At 33.9% G+C, this 23,836-nt stretch overlaps 1 protein-coding gene across 2 annotated transcripts in view; it reads right to left on the bottom strand.

The window, feature by feature from the left end:
- Positions 1-207: 207 nt before the first annotated feature.
- TOX3 (TOX high mobility group box family member 3) overlaps positions 208-23,836 on the bottom strand; it is an 80,258-nt gene continuing 56,629 nt past the window's right edge. For both annotated transcript variants that reach the window (XM_072422912.1, XM_072422913.1), the window contains 5 exons: positions 22,127-22,375; positions 7,800-8,069; positions 6,843-7,070; positions 3,615-3,695; positions 208-1,993 (listed from right to left, as the gene is read on the bottom strand). In XM_072422912.1, the coding sequence (XP_072279013.1) occupies positions 1,250-1,993; positions 3,615-3,695; positions 6,843-7,070; positions 7,800-8,069; positions 22,127-22,375 (1,572 nt within the window). In that variant the 3' untranslated portion in view covers positions 208-1,249. The remainder of the gene's footprint in view (positions 1,994-3,614; positions 3,696-6,842; positions 7,071-7,799; positions 8,070-22,126; positions 22,376-23,836) is intronic.

The following is a 23,836-nucleotide window of genomic DNA, read 5'->3' as shown; positions in this document are numbered from 1 at the left end:
AAATTGAATAGAATATATCCTCTGATATATTTGTTTTTTTTTTTTTTCTTTTACTTGCACATATGACAAAAATCATACATATACCTACACCTTAATTGATCCATCAGCTGTAGGGTATTTAAATGAAGAAAACGAAAAACAAACATAATGAAAAATATATATACATAGAAAAAAAAAATAAACAAAAAATAATCATCATGCAATCTATTACAGAATTGTGTTTATTCTATTGCAATAAAGCATTCTTTTTTCAGTTAAGCAAAATACAAACAATTTAACCGCCGCTATCTGAACTCATAAAAAAGTATAAAACAGCATAAAAACACAATAAGCGATGTAGCAATTAATGGTTCTGTAACCAGTGTTACATTAAAGCCTTGTTTATGAAAACATTTTACAACAAATTATTTAAAACATACAACTCAGAAAGAAAATATATACACCTTACATAGGGTACCCTTTTTAAATATTTTACTAATTATACAGTACTTGTAGCATTAGTTAACTTTAGCTCTTAGAATATCCATTTATTAAGTGCATTTCCCTTTGAAAAATACATTGTTTTGATAAGAAAAGTGCCACTTAAGCACGGTATATTCACAATTGTTTTCAAATTTATATGAATATGGTGTGACACCAAACCAATCAACATACTGTTACAGTGTTTTTGAAACCTAAATTTTGGTTGATAATGATATCATTTTTTCTTACTTTAGTATAGATAAAAAAAAAGGGAACAAAAATAAGAACTTTGGCAAATATTTGCAATTTACATCAAATGACAAAAATGCCATTAACTACATATGTAATACGAATGCACTTGAATGATTATCACTCTACAGGTAGTTACAGCTGCATGTTTTGCCTTTGTAGATTTTCCAATGCTAAAACCATTGCTAAAAGTATCTTATGGCATGCCGAAGTCAACTCCTACAGTTCATTGTCTTTTAGTGATTTTTCAGTGGGGTTTTCAGAGCATACAATTCACATATTTTAGGAAAAGCTTCAATAAATTAAAAAGGATCCACATGAAAAAACCAAAAGGGCAGCTTTCTTTAGTTTCCAGAGAACTAGTAAGGAGATACTAAAATATGATACAAGTTCCATTGTTCTTTATTGCCTATCTAATAGACATTTAAGATTTTCACTTGGTCCATTATGCATTCTTGCATAACACATTTAAACAATTTACAGCTTATAAACCTTCTCTTAAAGAGATGAATATATCTGCGATGGGATCGCTGAAGGATTAAAAAATACTGACTTGGGACAGCACTTGAGTCTGTGCCTGGGACTGTATCAATGGCTGATGGTGTTGGGATGCAGGAGGAGGGCTATTGATATGTGGGATTGGTGATGATATTTGAGCAGGTACTCCCGGCTGGGAAGGAGCGGGTGATTGCTGCTGTGGGGACATTTGAGACTGATGCTGAATGTGTTGCATCTGTTGTTGTTGTATCTGCTGTAGATGTATATGCTGCAACTGCTGTTGCATTTGTTGCTGTAGCTGCTGCTGCTGTTGCTGTTGAAGTTGCTGCTGCATATGGTGCTGAAAATGCTGTTGTTGCATTTGCTGTTGGATCTGCTGGTGCATCTGATGTTGATGAAGCTGCTGTTGCTGCATTTGCTGCAACTGCTGCTGTTGCAGCTGTTGGAGGTGATGCTGCTGGCTTTGCAAGGAGGGGCTGACTTGAGAAGACGGAGTGGCTACCATAGGTGCACCCATGGAGCTCATTAAAGGAGTTCCCATATTTGATGGCATGTTTGGTGCAATGGTAACTGAAGTAACAATCTGGCTAGATGGTAGTCTCATGGTTAAAGGTTTAGGTGCAATTGCCCTTGGGAGTGACTGCTGGAGATTTTGGGCTGCCACCGTGGCAGATGCATGTTGGGATAATGGGGAGTTGAGAAGAAGAGAAGAAGACAGATTGGTTGATGCCAGTGTTTGCTGGACAGAACGAATCGTCTGAGCTTCTGCAGATTCAGCTGCAGCCTAAAGGGCAGAGAAAGCAAACAAGATCATGGTCAGTAAATTTAAATTGATTTATTGCCATATAATGTATTCAAAGGGATTTAGCAGCTCACAGATCAAATATTCTTAAATATACAGTAAATAGTAAAATGTAAAGATTCAGTACACTTGCAATATTTTCGGCAGCAGGAATACTCATGTCTCCCAGAAACATCACAAGCTGGGTTTCAACTTACATTTTTTTCCTCTCTTCTAAAATGCTGAAAATGCTGCAATATTTGCATTTGTTTATGTATTTATATATATATATATATATATATATATATATACACACATACACACTATGAAGTGGTCATCTAAGTTGGCCCTGGATTGAAAAATCCACTTTAATGAACAAACATTTTGTGTTTGGAGTAATCAATTGTCATACAAGTGATTGGCCTTGATTTACATTATAACAATCAAGGAACTTATATTATGTGTAGGAGCATAAACAGAAAAACTGAATATTTAAAAAATGAACTAGTCTAGATGCAGTATCGTATTGGGTCCAGTATTAGGAAATACATTTCCTATTTTCATTCCTGTATTTGTAAAATAGTGTAAATTTATTTGTTATATTTATCACTTTCAGCCCCCAAGCCTAGTAAGTGACACTATTCTTCAAGGTTTTTGGAAGGCTAAATAGGACTGAATAGCCTTTGTTGTCAATAGACCTGAATAGCAGGATATCGGTTTACAAATGCAGCTGAATGAGTCAGAGGAGGGGCACAAACCAAATAAAGGGATGGTACTCATCTGGATTTGTAATATAAAACAGAAGACAACAGGTGCAGAGGCAGAGTTCAGCCTTTTTATTTAAAATTCCAGAATGTTCTGTGAACACGATATGGAAGCACTCTATACTAAATGTTTGTATGTTTTATTATTTATTTAGAAAATTGAAAAAGCTTTCATCCAAATGTGTGTTCATAAAACTGAATGTGTAACAATATTAAAAAAGTGACCAAAACTAATGCACATGGTAATTAGATTTTACAAAAGTTCTCATACACTGTACAGTATAGAAGAGGGTCAGGGCCAAAGTAGCTACTCATTGCAACTGATTAGATTATATCTGCTTGGTTATACTTTTCCATTTTAGTTTATTAGTTGGGGTTTCATAAAGTAAACCTAATAACTACTTTCAGTGAAAGTGAAATGATATATGAAAAATTATATAATTTAATATAGTGTGTGTGTATAGTAAAATAACAGATTTTAGGCAATGTTAACAATATCAATGAGAAAATTGATGGCGGTGCAACATGCAACCAATCAAGAACCATGAGCCAGCTGCAGAAAAAAACAAATATGGGTAGTTCACCACTTAATTTCTTCATTTGAAGTTGGCAAATTCAAAAACTAATGACCGTTTCCTGTTCCAAACAACCAGATTTCCATAACCGTAGAAGCCATCCCACTCTTCAGAATTGTTAGCGTCAGTAAGGTGTTGCCCCTTCTCTAATTTTCTATATAATATATTTAGGCTGATATATATACTTTTCCTGTGATTTGTCAAGAGTCATTTTGTTCATACAAGCCACACATTTACTCATCATGGCACTAATTATATACATTGAGCTATTTGTTTTTTACCCACCTTAGACACAAGGCTTGCTCGGTAGGCTGCAAGGGCTTTTAAATATTCTTTTTTAGCAGCTTCAGTTTTCCTTTTATACACCTTTAAAAAAAAAAATTGTACAGTGTCAATAATATGTTTGCAAAATTTCAGCTTTTACATGGTAAAAGCAAACATAACAAGGCTGATTTACCTAAAGAGAAAATTCACGCAAAAAGGAAGTAAATATTCCATTATTGTTTGTACATGTGTGATGCATCTGCTCATGATTAGGTGCTGAGTAATTTGCTTTTCACTTGACCAAATAGTAGAAGGAAATAATTATATCATTTTGAAAGTAAAGTTTCTCCAAATACTTTAGTAAGCTCCCCTCACTGCATGCAATATAGATATTCCCCTACCATTTAAGGTCCAGGTAAGGCAGGTTGTTTATTGCAGAAGGAACAGACTGTTACACTAACCTTATCCTTGCTAAAGCGCAGGCGTCTCTCTACTGCACATGTAGGCAGCGCTGACCCGGAGCGTGCCTGCTCTAACAAGTTTTACCAATATTGCCCATTCTGCCAGCTAACCAGGAAATAACCTTTTAATCACCCCTGGATATTTAGCTGGTTTAGACACAGCACTCAGCGTACATGCAGTGCGTCTCCACTACTGCCGAGCCCCCTAGCTCTGCTGAGCATTTCCTCTACACCTGTTTATTTATTTCAGTGCTTTGCTTGTCCAGCTCCTTTAACTTCTTTTTGCCCAGTCTGTTCTTTTTCTGCCTGTTCCCTTGTGCTGTTTATCTGTGTATGCAGTGATCCCTGTATCTCCCGTCATCTGTGCCTCCTGTCGTTTCCTGTGTTACCAGTGTCTATAGCCTGAAACTCTGGTTATTGACCCCTGGCTTGTTCCTGACCTCTTGCTGTCTGCCTCGACCATAGCCTTCTTGATTATTCCCCTGCCTAGTGATTGGTACTGTGCCCAATCCTGCCCACCCTGGTGTGCCCAAGGACCGCAACCTGGCAGCAGCCAGCAGCGCAACATCCTCACCACTAGAGGCTCTGGAGAAGACCTGGCTGCTGCTTAGATTCTGCACCTTGGCCCTTCTCAGGGCTCACACCACTTCTGTGCAAGCAATAGTGCCCCCTGGAGGTTCAGTCTAACCCAATGTGACACAATGGCTAACCTTTTTTTTTTTTTTTTTTTTTTTTAAACATGGACGAACCTCTAAAAATGTTAAGGTCCGGGAATCCCTACTATATTTAATATATCCACAACTCATAGTATTTTAGTGTGGTGGTCAGTTGGAAGAATGCCACTTACATTTCTGGCTATTAAGAAGGCTACCACCTTTACAGATAGATAAAAGATCAATGGTGACACCTAATCAATGGTGACACCTAAACTGACCCGGAAATCTAACTGCTCATTTCTCAAGGAACTCCTAGCAACCTCTGGAGGACCCTTGGTTGAAAAAAACTGATCTAGGCAGAATAAATAAATAAATATATTCTCATTATAAATGTATATCTAATCAAAGTTCCTAATTTAAGATGCAGTTTAACTTTACACTCAGTAATGAAAAAGTTTTGTTCAAGCAATATCTAAATCTCCATACTGAAAATCTAAAGATTGCATATATTATAGAAAACAAAAGTGCTCCTGTCTGCTTTATCTATATCATAAGGTAGATCACATTAAAATTACAATATTTCTAAACTATAATATGTCCCAATGTGATACATTAAACAAAGCTCATTAAAAGAATATTATGGATGTACTGTAATTTAACGATAGTTTGTGAAATATCTATGGTTTATACTATTACAAAATAGCTCATTAAAATCGGCCAGCCCAGTACAAAACTAGAGCAATGCTTTGATAATTTAGCCAGTTCTGTGAATGACTGTGATTATGTTTGCATTGACTTCCTGCCTGTAGATGTCTGGCCCTTGCTAAGTATTTTTTGTGCCATTCAACAAAGGCCCAGTTGTTGCACACAGCTACAAATAGGCTTGATTAATCACCATCATTAAATCATAACAGGGGAAGTCTGGTAGAGAGCAGATGTCTTAGAAACTTGTACACAATGCCTTCATGTAACATTAACAGACTCCAAATAATAATTAAAAAAACATCATAGCCTTGTAATTACAAGGTATAATCAGGCCACAATTCTAATGATAAGGATAGCTAAATGTGAACACCTTTAAATGCAATTTATTCAGCATTATCATTTTTAACATTACAGATCAGGAATGCCATAAAATTGTATAAAGGGGAAAACAAAGCACTATAAAGGTATTCATGTGTGGTGTGTTTTTTCTTGAGTCATTACTTAGTAAATATTATTTGTAAATAAACTTAATTGTTCAGGTTTGCATGCCATTTCCTAATATTTTCATAAAACGTGTTGGCATCTGTTTCTGATGCTCTGTGCCTGTATATAAGCTGTTCAAAAACAGTTATAAATAAGTGACTGCCACAATGTTATTTACATTAGGGGATATTTAAAGTTAATAAAGGTAATAGTAGTAAAATTGACCATTGGAGTCCCTTCACACACAACACATTGGGCCTGATTTATTAAAGCTCTCTACGACAGGAGAAGATAGATTGGGGGAACCTGGGTGATTACACAAACCTGGAATGGATTTCTTAAAAATTATTTGCTATTGGCAAATGTTTTTAAACCTGGACCAGATCTATTCCAAGTTTGTTGGATCACCCAGGTTCTCCCATGATAGTCTAACTTCACTCTTGGAGAGCTTAAACCAGGTCCTTCGTTTTATTCAGCAGGCAGTAATGCAGTTGTATGTGCATTGGTGTGCTGTAATGTCAGTCATGTTGAATGGCACCACTTCAACCCACCTGTGCTACAACATACTGCAACACACAATTTGCTTGGCTGCACTATTTTGTCAGGAACTGTAGTGTATACAGACATATGCACTACCAGGGAGGCTTACACCAATCAGTTTTTATTCACATGGTTAATTTTTTGTTTTAACAGCTTCGGAATGTTAGCTGAAGTTAGGTTGTGTGTGTTTTTTTATCTTTGCATAAACTGTGCATAACAGTACAAGTATTCTTTTTCTATTTCAACATCATATGTACTTGATTGATAATATTCATACCATTGAAATTTAGGTTCGGGTTGTTTACAAAGCAATGTGATTCCTTGCAAAGTATAAATCAATTTTGCTAGGGGAACAGCTTATGTTTCTTAGCAAATTAAACAATAAAATCTTTATTTCATCATACCTGTTTTTGCTCATCTCCAAGGCCATCCCACATAGAAGCCACAATTTTTGACACTTCTCCAAAAGTAGCATTGGGGTTTTGACCTTTGATTGCTGCTTGGGTGTCCCTAAAAAACAGGGCATATGCAGACACTGGCTTCTGAGGTTCATTGGGATCTTTCTTTTTCTTCTTCTTTGGGGTCTTCGGTTTCTTTCCAGAATCTGGAGCAGCTCTTTTTTCTCCAATAGTCTAAAGGTTAAAAAATATTTTAGATAAACATTTCTTTGGACTTCAAACAACATTAAACAATCTGTGTGCATCATGGTCACACCACTGTATATGGCATTTCAAAAACTATAATATAACTTTAATACTTTGGTAAAATTTGTAGTTTGTATTATAAACCATAAACCATGGGTGCAGAGCAACTAACTTTCTAAAAACTAATGTTTAGTACTTGAAGTTATTGATCTTGTACATTTAAATACTTGTATGCATTGGTGTCAATTAGAAAAGAACATGTGCCACACTTAGATATACATGAAAAGTTGCACTTAAGTATAGAGCGCACTCTTGCAGCGTATAGGATACATTTCATAAATAAAATATTAGCGCTACCAATGCCGATATCCTTTGGAAAATATTAGCTAACCACTATAACCATTGAAATGCTTTGATTTCTGGGTCATTGACCAGGAAACATTTGAGTAATAAAAATCCTGTTTTTTTTTTTTTTGTTTTTTTTTTAAGGCAAATGACCCAAAAGTTCAAAAACCAAGCAACAATTCTATGGTAATCGTGTTAATTTTATTTTTAATTTAACTTAAAAACAAACAAACTGCAAAAGGCAGAAACATGTAATCCCTCCCAATCCTACTAAAAAACGTCTGGGAGTTTAGCGTTTACAAAATCTTTTTAAATGGAAATGAATAGTTCACAATGATCTTAATTATTTGAAATGTATTTTCTAATACACACCCTGTTGGTATCATCTACATCTTCTTCATTGATGGAGCTTGAAGGAGAAGGTGTTGCAGACTTGCTGGCTGGTGGGGAGGGTGAAGTATGAGGAATGGCAGTCCCGCCAATGTTTAGTCCTAACTGCGCACTGAGCTGGGACTGGTTTATGGTGGTCAGTTGACTTGAAGACATTATTCCTGACCGTGCAACATCAGACATATGTACCAGAGATCTCATAATTAGGGAGTGATCCTGCCGATACTGGGACATCTGAGCTTGTCTCTGATCCTAAAAAAAAATAAAAAGAGGTAAAGTGTATGAAACTATAAATCCACAAATTAACAGCAGATAAATTAAAGCAAGAGCAAATAGCCAACATCTTGTTTTACAATTTTTTACCACTGTCGACCAGTCCTTAACTGCCCCAAAGCCTTGGATTTAGCTAAAACATGAGTAATTGGATCCCTTTTGTTACAAGAATTTGCCTGTGGTACAGTTGTGGTGTTTTTATCATATTATACACGAAATGTCTCCGCGCAATCTGCAGCTCCAACCACATCCTTTTGGGATGAGAAATGTAGTCTGGCATCTATTTTTCTTGCTTTGGGTGTTATATGGGAATACATTTCACTGACATTTTCACTCATCTCAGAATTCAGCAAGTGAAAAGATCTGTCTTGCTGTGTATAATTTGGTCCATCTATAAACTGTTTATAATCTGGTAAACAAATTAATACAATTAGCCATATTTAATGTTGGGCTTTAAACAAAATGTTTTTGAGTGGGATGATCAATAACCATTTTACCTAAAAATCTGCATAGCTTAAATAATACTTTGTTTACAGAAGAAAATATTCAAGGACAAGTTTGAAATAAACAATTTTCCTAGCCAGTAATCCAGTACAAAAACTAAACAAAAGGTCAACCTAGATTTAAAAGATGTTAAGAAAAAACAAAAAAAAAATATGCCTTTAGATATAAAACATTATATTTTTTTTCTATTTGAATTGTAACATAACTGTTTAAAACCAAAATCTTTTAAATCTCATTTTACACAACACAGAATTGCGTTATAAAAGCAGAACTCCAGTTACATCTTAAAATCAGTATGCATTTGTCACTAACACATTTTACAGACCGTTAAAAAGTAACTATATAGACATAATACAAAACAGTTTTTATACGAGATAGCAGAGACAGGTGAAATATTATGTGCTATCTTTTTAGCAGCTGGGAAAGCAATTTCTATGTAAACTCAACAAGAGAGATAAGCATGTGTTCAGTTAGTGAGCTAACTGGTCTAGAAAACGGTAATGATAAATAAAAAGCAGGTCAACAGAACCGTTTAAACAAGACAGAAGATGGTAGGTAGCATAGCAACAGGGGAAGCAGAGGTAACAATCATTAGCGGGCCCATGGCTCCTGAGGACCAGGTCTGACCCCCATTCAAGAATGCTTGTTTCATTCCCACTCATTAGGAGAATGGAACCATTGGCATGGTGTGTCAATCCACAAGAAGGCACTTTTTTGTCAACTTTGTGTTCTATTAGACATTTTCAATTCAAGTCTTTTATGGCTAATGAGTTCCTATTCAGGGAGTTTCTATATACATTGAAAGGACATTGCCACAAAGTGGAACATTTTTATTTAGCATTAGTTTAAAATGGAAAGACTAGGAAAAGTTAAGATAAGGGTATTTTCCACAATATGCTGTTTCTAAATGTTTAGGAATGCTCAGCAAGTATGTTTTAACATTCATCTCCTTCACAATCTTTTTACTAAAAGTTAATAAAAAAAATGGCCATCATTTTATTACCATTAACATTTTATCCTGGTCATAATTATTTCTTTAAATATTGGATCTAATTTACTAAACACAATATTTACATAGAGAGTAACTGTACTATTTGATTTATTCTTGCAAGTCCTTATAAAGAAGGGTCAATACATATGCCTCATACATGAGATTCTGTAAATGTACTTTTAAGCCCACAAAACTACACCAGTATTAGTATCTGCTTATGGGTGAACTGTTACTTTTAAAAAGGAATGCCAAAGGCCCATAGTGCTGCTCTGATTTGGGGGTTTAAAGAAAACACAGCTTTGAGAAGTTGCCTTTTTCTGAATCAAAGACAGATCGTTAATGTCATTTCCTCTATCTTTGTTGTCCTAGATGTTTCTGTTTATTGGGTCCTGGATGTTTGTTTAATGAGTATTACGTTATTGTATACGTTTATTTATAGATGGGAAATCCAGGGTAGTGGTTAAACATAGGACCTCCCACTCTTCCAATAGTAATTGTGAATCGGCAACTTCCATTTACTTCTAACTTTTAAGTTCTCATATTCTAGTTTTAGAATGGATTAAGTGGGGGTACATATCTAAAAAAAAAAATTATTTTGGCCAGGTCAAAAAATGAAGAAAGGAAACACACGGTTTCTTTCTGAAATCTATCTCATAAAAAAACTTTTTTATCGTTCGTTTTTCATTTGCCATTTGGCAGAAAATTACATTTTGTGGAATTTGGGCAATAAGTCAGAAACTGGCCAGAAATGGATCTCTTTTAGATGGTATGGTGAAGGCATGGTGGGTGATATCCTTTACTAAAAGTTATTTGTAGGTAGTAGTTTTAATAAGTTGCTTATGTATGACCAATTGCGTATCCTATTTAGGTAAAGCTAAAAATAATTGTGAATAAATAGAGAAGTAAAAATAGCACAACACATTTGTTGATTAAAGGAATGGTATGTCATTTTTAATTATAATTAGAAAGTCATAACCAAATTTCAAGGTGATTAAAATATTAATTACTTGAGAAACAGAGTTCTAATTGCTCATCTTCAGACTATTGAGAATGTAGTAATTCAATGCAGGCTATTTAAAATGGCTTTTAGGATTTTGTTTGCATGCTAAATATTGTTATACTGGAATTGTTGAAGAATGACGGATTGAATGCAAGAATGTATTTTACCACAAAGAAAGTTTGCATTTACTGAGAATACAAATATTGTATTAGAGAATTTTGATAGATAGAAGATAGAGGACTATGAGAAAGTAAAGCAAGACTTGAAAAATAGGATGTGGCATGTGTTAATTTATTTGCCTCAACTAAATTTAAAAGTCAAAGCTATAAACTGATTTGATGTAAAATAAAATGACATTGCATAGAAATTTAACAGGAGGTAATAAAATGTCAATTTTCCCAACATGCTCAGTAATGACTACAGAAAGTAGAGCTTATCCTAAAATAAATATACAATCCTTTCATATCTTCTAAGTTTTATGAACGGTTCTCTGTCCTATATGTTGCATGCTAAAAATATATACCAATGATCTCAACAGTTGATTATACTTTACTGCCATTTATAAATATGTGTTCACATATGTATATGTGTTAGGTCTTAAAATTCTTCTGTCGCCACATAAGGAATAATCCTCTCATTTTGGGGATTTGTAATGGGAGTAAGACGAGATACCACCTGTTGGGGATCTAGTCACACCATTTCATCCTAGTGTTTTGTGTTCAACCTTAAGGTGTTACATTTAGGTAGCCTATTCTTTTGAATTGGGCTGCCTAATGTACTAGAATGAACAAAAACAGTGCTGTTGCACTGGAATTCCATTCTGAATAAAAAAGCACCACAAAATATCAACATTCATAATGTGCAGCAGTAAAACGGCAATGGCTCAGGACCCCAACTTAGGTTTAGTAGTTTTGTCTGTATTGACCCATTGGAGTTTATTAGAAAAAGATGGCTAGGGAGACAATTGTACTTTTCCTTAATGGCAGTGTGTGGCAGCCTGATGATTATTTTGATCTGGCATACACAGTGCTGTAACTGTCCAGTTACTGGACTAACTTCTCCCAATAAGCACTAATACCATAACCTCTATAGTCTCACTTTAGTCTTCATCTTTATAAAATTGACCATTTATGTGCATATAAAAAGTATCTTGTGGGCATTACATTTATGGACCAGGCATGGTATGGATATTACAGTTTAAAAATGAAAGTTTTTTTTGTATTTCATCTAGGCACAGTATACAAAAATGGGCACATATTCAAGTTCCATTAATGAAGAACTATAAGAAGATTATCTTAACCAAATTCTTATTTTTACAGAATTCCCAGTTTGCTCCTCAAGATCCACGGCAGGAGAACTGTCTAATCCTCCCACTCCAATACATATTGATTTATTAAGAGGAGTTTAGGCTGTTCAATTTAAAGTGAATTACAATCCTACAAGTGAATATTTATTAGGTTAGTGATTCTAGTAAAAACACAGTTTGCAAAGAATCACTCATCACGTGCAAGTAATTTTTGCTTGCATATTACAAGATGGTTAAAATCAGAAAAGCTTCACCTCATTCACTAAGCCAAATTCTCTTGCAGGGTAATTATTCACTTTGCTAATCAAACAACCACTATTCCCTTCAGTAGATCAACCCCATTGACATCTGACAGTATATAAAGGTTTTCCATATGGAATAGAGCATAGACCTTTCCCCATTTAGGTAAGAGAAGTGGAAATGGCCCTGAAAGCCAGTAAATTACAACCGGAAACCTGATTTACCATGTGTTTTTACAGGTGTAAAAAAGCATAGGTCAGTCGGATCTCATCTGGGTTATTACTAGAATTCTTAAGTGGGATTTAGTTAGAAAAAAATGTAAAACATGTTTGTTGTTACAGAACCTTGCTTTTAGCAAAATCACATTTGTTGCTAATACTTGGATGGTTATTGGGTGCTGTATAAATTGTAATAACTATGTTGTACTGATGTTATAAGATGAAATAACAAGTACAGAACATTAAAATTCAGAACAGTACTAACTGAGGGCTAAATGTTTATGTACTTCGTATAATTTTATGCACATAAATTCCATTAAAACAATTTCTTCTTCCTTTTATTTTAACCCTATTCCATTTCAAAGCTATTTAGTAGCACTTCAGTAAATTGGTAAAGGTGTGGTGTTCTGCATCATGTTATTTTTCCAACATCTCTAAATCACATAGAAAAAGGGGGGAAAAACATTTTGGCTGCTTGCTTATAATCCAGATATTCAGTACAAGAAAGCCACAAACAAAAGGCAAAACCCTACATTAGATGAATGATTATGGCCTTCAAAATGTAGTTGTTCTCTAGCTGTTAACCATAGTAATAAACATCTTCATAAAAATAATAAGTGCTTGTTTTAATAGAATGTTCCAGGCATTAAACACATTAATGACCCATGAAATAACTGTTTTATCTGCAACACATTTGGCAACATTGGCCCTACACTGTATTAATTGAAAATGCTAGCTAAATATAAGGTCATAAAGAGAAAAAGATAGAAATATAAGTAAACGCTTAAAACATACTGTATAAATATCTAAACAAAAATAGATTCCCGTAAAGCTAAGCCTTTTTATTTAACATTGCATGCAATAATTGTTTTTACACAGCTTATTACTAATGTACATTATGTAGTTGAAAATAAACTGAACAAATAGTATGTAATTTATATAATATAATTATTTTACATTAATAGACAAATGTATAGAGAAAAAGAGAATCAAATGCCAACGCAATTTTATGTGATAGCTGTATCCTGTGATGCCCTTTGAAAGGGGTTTCGAAAAAGCAAATAACACAATAGTGTAATAGAGATGCCAATTTAATTTGTATATAAAATATGTGCATTTATATTTATATAAGTTAAAAGGAAAATATTCCCAATATTTCAATTTTAGCAGGTGATCGTCATGAAAAGCTTTTTTTATTATTCAATGACGCTCCCTTTTTTGTTCCACCTACCCAAAGATGGTGAATGTTCAGCTAACCAACAGTTTAAAGTCTCCTTTGGGATTCTATATAATGGAAAATACAGTTCAAATTGTTCATTCCTCCATAATTACTTCAGTGTGGGGCAGAGACAAAGTAAAGAAAGGAGATTTAGCCAAAATGTATATTTGCTATCTGAAAGTTAAATAACTAAATAGTACAATTCTGAAAGTGCATGATAACCAACCAGCAACCACTGGTCTAAAAATTTTTAAATATAATGAAATCTAATAGGCGGGTGTAAATTAGTGTGTTTTGCACATCACTGTAACCTACACTAAAGACATAACAATTCTCTAATTCATAATTCTCAATTCATAAATAATGAAAAACCAACACACATGATAAACATTGGTTTTATGTTGGGTTTTTACCAATCTCTTTTATGGTCCTATTGAACAGGTGGGCAGAGGGCCCAGGAATCGGCAATATTTTTTGTCTTGTTGCAGTTGAATTTTTTCCCCTTTACTGACTATGCTTTTCCACTGTTTTTGTGGAGATGTTCATCATGGTAGAGGAGCAGGGTTTTGCTTTCTCATGTCGGAACCCCCACTAAGAAGTACAAATGCCTATTTGTACCAGATTTTGAGTAATATTTGAAGTGTAGATTAATTACAAAAAAATGTACAGCATTCTATACATATATATATTATTTTATATAAGTATAATATACTTAATCACAAGTCTAGCAGAATGATTTAGAGTGATCAAATTATCATGCATCACAACACATGTTAATCTGGACCAGAAAGCTCACCCTCCTTCCAATTCATATTGGTTCACTGCTCTTTAGATCCCCTCTGCATTTAACTAATCTAGTGTGAATTAGGAAGTTATAGCACATTGTTGATCTATTACTAAATGTTTTGATTATAGTCAACAGATGACAAATAGATGGACAACAAAGCAGTATGCTTTAAATGGCTAATTGCAATATGTCACCCAATACAAACAGACTAATGTATTTGTATGCACATTCACCAGAAAACACAGGATTTATGAAACTGATCAAATCATTCCATTCATTCCTATCTACAGAGGTACCATTGGTGAAGTAAATAAAAAAAAAACAAAAAAAAACCTCTGAAAGTCAGACAGAGGGACTAATTACTTTAATGAGACATTAAAATCCAGCCATGATTAGGATGTGGTAATGACAGCCTTTCATTTTACTCAATCTGAATGGATAATTGTAATAGCTCCACACTATACTTTAACCTCTGTGCATGCTGTTTACTGCTATACTTGCAGTTAATGCAAATTGTAACAGCTGTTCTTTATGAACAACACTGAATAATTGAGGAATGGTGCATGTGTAGCTGGAAAATGTGAATTTAGTAGGTGTTGTTTAATTAGATAACACAGATCTAGTGAAAATGTGAACACCTTCTACACAATTATTTGCATCATCTATGTAATAATGATAGACCCCATTACCATATAGTAGTTGTGGAAGTTTGATTTATTATTTAAATATTTATGTACTATTAGAAACAAAATCTCTATTATTTTAAGTGAAGCAGATCCCCTGTGATTAGGTATTTTAGGAATAAAAATATATATTATGTGCGTACACATACACTTGTGCTTTCAAGTCCGGAAGTGATGTGCGAAATTATAAAATATTTTACACATATACACACTTTATTTTTTCATAGGCTACCTATGAAAGATACATGATCTATAATTTAGAAGTGGTACTACTTTAGTTAAACATGATAATCCATGTGTGAATGACTACATCTTGATAGTAAATTGGTAGTCTAGCACCTAGAAAATTTACCAATGAAGTCCAACACATATTTACATTCTATGGTGCAAAGAACAGCATGGTATACTGGATAATAGGCTTGAGTAAAAGCAGTTAGACTTCTAAATCTTCCAAAAAATGTGTGAAGGATCACCGTCTATTTTACCATTTCCAGGGCACATAATGTATCTAATACATATAAGTACCAGATCTCCATTTAAAAGTATGCAAAGCTGAATTTCAAAATCGAACTATCTCCCATTAGAGAATAATTTAATTCATTTCCCTAGTACAAGTCATCTGTATAAATATATTTACCAGGCTTTAGACATATTGTAAGCTATTTATCTGTTAAATTAGTGAGAGTGCACAAGTAACATTACAGATGGTTTCGCTAATTTACTAAATCTATTTTAGGTTTTTAGACTAGAAGATAAAAGGTCCACAACTAATATATTTGACTGTCTTCTTTTTTGTATATTGAGAGGAAAGGAATTTTTAAATTCATCAAAGCCTGCCTTCTCTTATGTACAACAGACTAAGCAGAAGAGAATGTTAACAAGTTCAATTTCCATTCAATCACTACTGCTATTCTGAGAAGTGTTTCATTGCGGGAAAGAAATAAAAATAATCTATATGGTAATTATAAGGACAAATTCCCAAGTAACTTTCAGCTACATGAAAGGTCAGTTCCATTCAAGATATTTTATCAGTGCCCTGCACATACTTTCTGTCCTGTCATTTTAAATCTGAACAGTATTTTATTTTCCCATTTAGAGCTACCTGCAGAATTAAGTACTTAAGCCAAATAAGAAAAAAAAGAAATGTTGAATTCTGGCATAGGCTATAATAGCACAGAGATAAATCGTTCAGCTGTTCACTTGCAAGCCTCTGGGGCTGCAGATTTTTCTTTCTCCTGGTGCACTGTGGGTATTCAAAACTTGTTCAACATGATTTCATTTCATTTCAGGCACTGCCTGAGAAAACTAAATTACCGAATCAATCATACAGAAGGTCAGAGTGAGACTTCATTACAAGTATTGCATGCTTGCATGAATATCTTTCATTTATGACTGACCCAATATGTCACAATAGCTGTCTTGTAAAAATAATCCACTTTTTTGAAATTGATGTAGCACTGATGTCAATACTGCTCAGCAAACTGGACAGATTATAGGGAGGTGTTAAAAAGAAAAAAAAAAGGTTGGGGGGGGGTTACTCTTCAGGCAAAGATGTAGTCATATACAACTGCTATCTTTCAAATATTTTCAGGCATAAAGAAACAGAAAATCATATTTATTCTTTCTACTGGTATCAAATTATGTATATTGAAATAATTCTATTACAGGGAACATAAAATAAAAGCACACTATATGTGTGTGTGTATGTATGTGTATGCATGATATATATATATATATTATATATATATATATATATATATATATATATATATATATATATATATATTAGTAAATTTAACAGTTTCATAAAAAAAAAATGTTGCATACCAATATGCAGACTTCTATATAACCACATGGTTAAACTATAATCCACTTTTAACATCATTAGCATAGTTAGTTTTTTACAGTGTTAAAAAAGAGGCAACTGATTTAAACTGTTCATCATGCCACTGACTTATGACAGTGTTGCAAAGCTAACCCATGGTACGATGGAAACTGGTTTTAATTACATATTTATTGAATGAAGATTGTATAAAAATAGTAAAAAACAAAAAAAATAACATATATATACACTATCATAATAATTGCTATATAGTTTTCATTACTTTTCCCAAACAAATTGTAGCTAAAATCTCTGTCTTTTTTGTAAAAAGCATTCCAAATGCAACATTGCTATAAGTATATAATACAATCACAATAGGATTATTCTGAGAAATCTTATCTGTTAAGGAAAAATTAGGTCGTCTTTTAGCCTGAAATCATTTTTGTGATTGCACCAAAACTTTAAGCTATTAAGATAACAAGTATGTGCACTGTACTTTATGGATCTCTAGATGTCCATGAACCTATAAGAAGTCACTGTTCATTTTTACCAGTCTTCCGCTGGGAAATATATGAGGGCAGTGCAAAAATATTATTATTTATCTGGCCAACACAAACCCTGAGGGAAGCATTGAGGAACTTTGACATAACCTATTTTTAACTGTACCTCTGGCAATTGCGCATTCAAGTTTATAGGTGAATGTGTCAAGTAGACTACAAAACAAAGATATACAACATTACTCATTGTGTCCGCCATAATGTGTTTTTTTTAGCATCTTTTTAATGTTTCTTTAAAAAGAACAGTGAACCAGATTTGTATTTCCTAATGCAACATAAATGTAATATTTTACTAGAATTATGTAATTGAATTCACGTATTTAGCTAATCTTAAATATGGTAACTTTGAATTAGGTTATCCCTAATAAATCATGACAAGCTTTAACAAAAAATCATGTTGACTTGGTTCACTCAGAACAATGAATTATTTGTCTACCATTGTGGAAAACTTGGATATTGCCAAATCACTTGGTTAATGATTAAACATTTTTTGTATTACGCAAAGCAAAAGTAAACAGTTTACATATTTTAATCCACTATAATTTATTTTTAGTGTTTGTTTTTCAACACAACAAATGCTAGACTATGTTGACCTACAACTCTGATCTTCCAGGTTCTTTACAGCCTACCCAGTAGCATCTAGACTCTGTTCATTCCTTTATAAAATTCTAAAGATAATACCTGCATATAGAGGCAACATGGCCTCTATTCATTTCAGTAAGAAGTTCTCCTTTCATAATAATAAGTATTTATAGAGTCCTGACATATTACTCAGCGCTTTACTAAGTCCATAGTCATGTCACTAGTTGTCTCTCAAAGGGGCTCACAATCTAAAGTTAATTTTTAAACTGTGACAATGAAAAGTAAAATATTTATAAAGTTTATCGCTAAAAGGTCAGAAAGTGGACCGCTTTCTTGAGATCTATAGGAGAATCCGAGGTTAATGAAACCAGTGGTCCAAATATGACAATTTTCATTACTTTTTTACCTACAATTCCTAAAATACATGCAAAGGGCAGCAAAAAAAAACAAAAAAAAAACTAAAATCTACCAGTGCTGAGATTAATCATATGGCTGATTTTCTGTTAAGTCACTGACCTAGGACAAATATCCAGTTTAGCATCGACTTCAGTGGTTACCTTATTTCCACCTAAGTTAATCTAATTTATTAAAGCTCTCCGAGGCTGGGGAGGATACAATTTATTCCGTGATCCAGGATTCAAAACATTTGCTAGCAAATTACTTTAAAGCAATCTATTCCAAACTTGCTGGATCACCCAGCTTTATTGATGAAAATGTATCTTCTCCACCCTTGGAGAGCTTTATTAAATCAGGCCTATAGTGTCTGCCTTAGCATTTGACTTAGAAATAGAAATTGAAACTACCCTTATACAGGTTCACTTTAAATACTATAATCAACAAAAAACAAATCCTCGAACAACCAAGGCTTCCTTTTATTTTTGTAGTTGACATTAAATTAAACTGATCAATATAGCCCATAGCAATCACAGATAAAAATGTCACTCGTATGCATTGTGATCATTTGACTACTTAAGTAGGGCACTTTTTTATTTTTACAAAAAATGATTGCATTTTCCATGCTTTTAACTTTATCTCCATATGCTGCCCTGGTTAACTAGTCTTGACTTCATAGATCCTTTACAATTATTAGGACCTTTACTATCTTCATAAAGATTTATAGTAAAATGATTTGTTGAGCCTTAATACCAATGCAGATGTCCAGCTTTGCCATTACACATAAGTATCTAGCATTGCTTCCTTATAGTTTTCATATTCATTACAGGTAAATCAACTTACCCAATAACTATTTTAATGATTCATTGCTGCTTATTGATAAATATTTGCCCTACTAGTAAGAGCAGATAGACATCTTATTAAGAACTGTCAAAATATTGATTTGGGAGATTTTAATGAACTGTGTAACAAACAGAAAGGCCAAGCAATCTGGATAATAAATTGCCAAATTAACGCAGGCAGGTGTAAATTAATTTGCGCTGCCTTTTGTTCTAGCCATGCTCCATATTCTAATCTAGGAGAAAGGTGAAGTGTTTGGAATGATTAGTTACGTACATTAGTTTGTACACAATAACAATGCTGTGTTATGTATATTGATGTCTTTCTGTTCTGCTAGGTAGAGCAGAACAATGTTTTCAAAAGGTGTGTTGGAACAGCTCTAAGCTTCCTAAATCCAAACGGTTTATATTTTCAAGAGAGGTGAAACTGTTGGCTAATGGCTAAAACTGGAGTTTCATTGGAAGCTTCAGCTAGTTCATCATGTGATGTATTGAAACAATGTGTAATGCATCCATTGTGTAGGAGTTTGTATACATGCCAAGATGGCTCAACAAAACGTGTTCCTCCTGATCACATTAAAGAGCCTCCTTCCATTTCCTTTTTTTTTTTTCTTTGTTTTTTTTTTTTAATACCTATAAAAAAAATGCAAGGAATCCATGAATGTAGTAACAGAGCCAGCAATAAAGATTCAACAGTGTTCTACCCTTACAAAGACGTGTATGTATTAAAAATATATTGCAGTTTGTAGGTATATTAGATTTACTCTATTTACTGTGCTTATGACTGTACAAGGAAGAATCCCCAGCCAGGACTGTTTTGGCTGAACTTTCACTTTCTGGAACCTGATACATAAATATGCACAATGCACCTGACTTTTAAATGCACTAAAATGCATGTTAAAACTGATGTACTGTATTGGGGATATCTTCTTTGGTTCAAGGGTGCTTGGTAAGAACCCCAAAGAAACAAATGAGCATAGATACCATAATGTGAGTCAACAGGCATGGTAAGTCGAGTACAAAACTGGGCCAATACCCCCGAGCCACACAGGGGAATACCGCCAGGAAGGTTAAGGCCCAGGTTAAGTTGGGATTTGAAGAATGCTTGCTAACAGACTACTGGGGGCTTGCTATTATATAAACCACAATGGGATATGTAGCCATATCTATAACTTGTATGTGTAGCTGTAGGTATAACTTTGTAGTGCTAAAATTCTAGTGTACCCAAAACCAGATTTCATTTAAATGTATTTTGTATTGTATTTACTTGTATTACAAATTGTCATTCCTGATTGATGAGGTTCTAAATTAATATAAAATAATAAATGGCTTTAAAGCTAATGGTAGTCAGGACAGAGCTGTCATCAGAAATTTGTAGGCTAAATACTGGGCAAACTTCCTGGGCCCCCATAAAGCTCTCTTTATTGAGGCCCAGTAGAAAAGTGACCCTTTGCCCCCACTGATGGCAGCCCTAAATCAGGAACTGAGGAACCGATTGTACTAGATTGTAAGCTCTTCGGGGCAGGGTCCTCTCCTCTTGTATCACGGTCTGTATTCGTCGGTCATTTGCAACCCCTATTAATTGTACAGTGCTGTGTAATATGTTGGCACTATATAAATCCTGTTTATTATTATTATTATTAATAATAATAATAATATTAATAATGTTCAAAAATGGGGGCTTGTAAACAACAAAAAACACATTTTTACTACACTCTGGAACAATGCACACCATACATTGTTAAAATGAAGTGGTTGATTTTAATTTAACTTCTATGAAATTCTGTGCATATATAGTTTTGAACTATTGTGCATTAGAACCACTGCATAAAAAACTGGCATCTTTTTATTTTTATTTTTCTCCCCCAGACTAATATTAAGAGTAACAATGCAGCCTGTGTTGCTTTCTAAACATGTTACTTTACACAGATCAGTAAATGAATTGGCAGTTTTGTTTTTAATTAGAATTTTGCTTTGTTACATTATTAGATCCTGTTGCTTTTCTGCAATGATTATAGTTATTATTCACTTCATTTCTCAGCATTGAACAGGAACTCAGACCCCTGAGGCTTTTTTATGAAACTGCGAAAGAAAACTTCATTACTGCAGAAAATGCCTTGACAATAAAATGTGCTAATCTTCTGTGGTGACATCACTGTATGTATGAATTACATTGTGCTAATTTATGGCTAGTAATGGGTAATTTTACATTTTAAAATAAAGTATATTTTTCATTTCAACAGATATAATATACTATGGGTTTCAAATACCATTTTGAAACTAATGCAATCATTTTACGCCTACTGAAGCAATTCATTTATTCTTTTTCAACAAAACAGGTAAAAAAAGCAAAGCACAAAGAGCACAGCCCTCAGCAATTAATTGCAGTCCATTCTGTTCTGATATGACTTTGTAGTTATGGACTACTCTTTGCAATCTGCTACTTGAACTGTTAAAATAATTAGTCTTTTTGAAGTATCCTCCAATTTCTCATTTTATTTCACAAATATCTAAATTTAACATAAGAAACATGAAAAATACTTTAAAGTTTGTAAATGTTCTTTTCTTATAAATAACAATAAATATTACTTTCCATTTAGGACAAATAAGGACCACTCACACCTGCAGTGTGAAATCGCCTTGTTGGCTGTTCCCAGGGAACAGCAGCAGTTTTCTGTGTGCCCAAGAGTGACAAATCACATCATAGGCACACACCTTCAAACATCCATAATCCGCCACATGCAAAAAATTATTCCCAACCTCTCTCATTCACTGTAATGGGAGAGGTTCAGACCGTGGTCGGTAGGTAGTATACCTACCAAAAGGGTTCCTCCAATCACTTAGGAAAAAGTGGGCAAGTAAAGATTTTCAGATATTCTTGGGTTTTAAACTTACCATTGTCAATCCATTGCTGTGTAGAGCTTCCTGTTCCGCTATATTCCGAGATATGGTGATTGACGGGAGGTCTAGACTTTGAGGTGGGAACTGTGGAGTAAATTCACTCCCCTGCACAGTCAATGCTTCCCCCATAACTTGAAATGGAAGAAGAACATCAGTCATGCTAAGTGCAGGGTCAGTTTCTGGAGGTGGAGTTATAGGAGGAATCTCAAACTCTTCATCACCAAGACTCGGCGTATGGAATGTCTGTTGATCAAAAAAATTCAGTTATTCTTTTTTTGTTTTGTACCAACTTTAATGAATACAGTAAAACGTCGTAGTTAGTATATTTAAAGTGACCATTAATGGTTTGTGAATTTCAGTTACTGAGTGCTAGACTTGCTTTCCTGTCAATTGCAACTACTGGCTTCATCAAATATCTCTATGAACTACCTTTGTACCTTTGCTGTTCCTGGCCAACACCTGTACTTACAACTAATAAATTTAGAAAGTCACTATTGACATATTTCTTTTTTGAAGGTAATGAAGAACTAGGATAGACTATCATGGGAGAACATAAGTGATTCAGCAAATCTGAAATGTATGTGGTCCATTTACCAACCAATAGCAAATGATTTTTAAGAAATCTATTCAAATCAGCTGGATCACTCAGGCTCCCAATGATAGTCTATATTTTCCAGTCCTGAAAGTTATGTATTACAATGTGAATTATTTATTAATGTATAACAAGGTGTTATTTTATTTTTATTTAACCTGTCCGTGCACAAATACGCTTTGTTGGCATTTAATATGTTTAGTATTTTATACTAAAAAAGTAAAAATGCACAAAAATACATAGCAAGCAATAAACTTTTTTGCAATACAATGTCATCAAAAACAGTTGCAAAGGATGACTACAACCTTTGTGCATTTCTTCTTGCCCAATAGCAAACAGCCATATTGTGCACAAAAATATCCAAAAAACAAGTCTAGTAAACACTTTTTTTCATTGCGACTGTTGAACATCTTCCCGGGTGACTAGCACAGTTTACAACAAACTTTAAAGAGAGGTTGTTGGGGCATTAGACAAATCGTAAAACAAACTAACTGGCAAATGAGGCTTTACTTATTCAAATGGCCATCCCCGATACCCTTTTATTATTACTAAAAATAGTGAAACTAAAAATAAAAATGTTTTTGAAATATTTTATATTGAGCACAAATCTTCAAATCTCATGAGCTGTTTAAAAAAAAAAATCTGTGGCTTAAATATTGAAAGCCTTGCATAAACAGATCAGTCTGATTAAAGATTTAAATGTAATTATCACATGGTTGTAATAGTGTACCAGTATTAACAGTGTTTTAATGTGTACTTAATTAGCGACATCTGTCTTTGTTTGTTTGAGCAACAGATACATTAGGCTTAGTGCATATCAAATTGCCTATTTATTGATACCTAGCCGCAATAAAAAATAGCTCACGTTATGCAATACTCATGCACCATAAATTTAGACAATTGTGTACTGCACACCGCAATTTAATCTGCCCAAACACAGCCGTTTACTTTGATTTGTGCAAGCAAGAAAATGCGGACTGTTGAATTGTTGTCTATACTTCTATTGCAATGGAACATTGACCGTTATTATTCAGCGTAAACAATTCTCAAGCAGTGATGATAAGAATGCCAGGCTTTCAGGTAGCAGTGTTTAAACAATGGATAGGTTATGA

The sequence above is a fragment of the Pyxicephalus adspersus genome, chromosome 9 (assembly GCF_032062135.1).
Source record: "Pyxicephalus adspersus chromosome 9, UCB_Pads_2.0, whole genome shotgun sequence".
NCBI classification, from domain to species: domain Eukaryota; kingdom Metazoa; phylum Chordata; class Amphibia; order Anura; family Pyxicephalidae; genus Pyxicephalus; species Pyxicephalus adspersus.
Note: the sequence above shows the minus strand (reverse complement) of the source record. Positions and strands in the feature narration are given on the sequence as shown.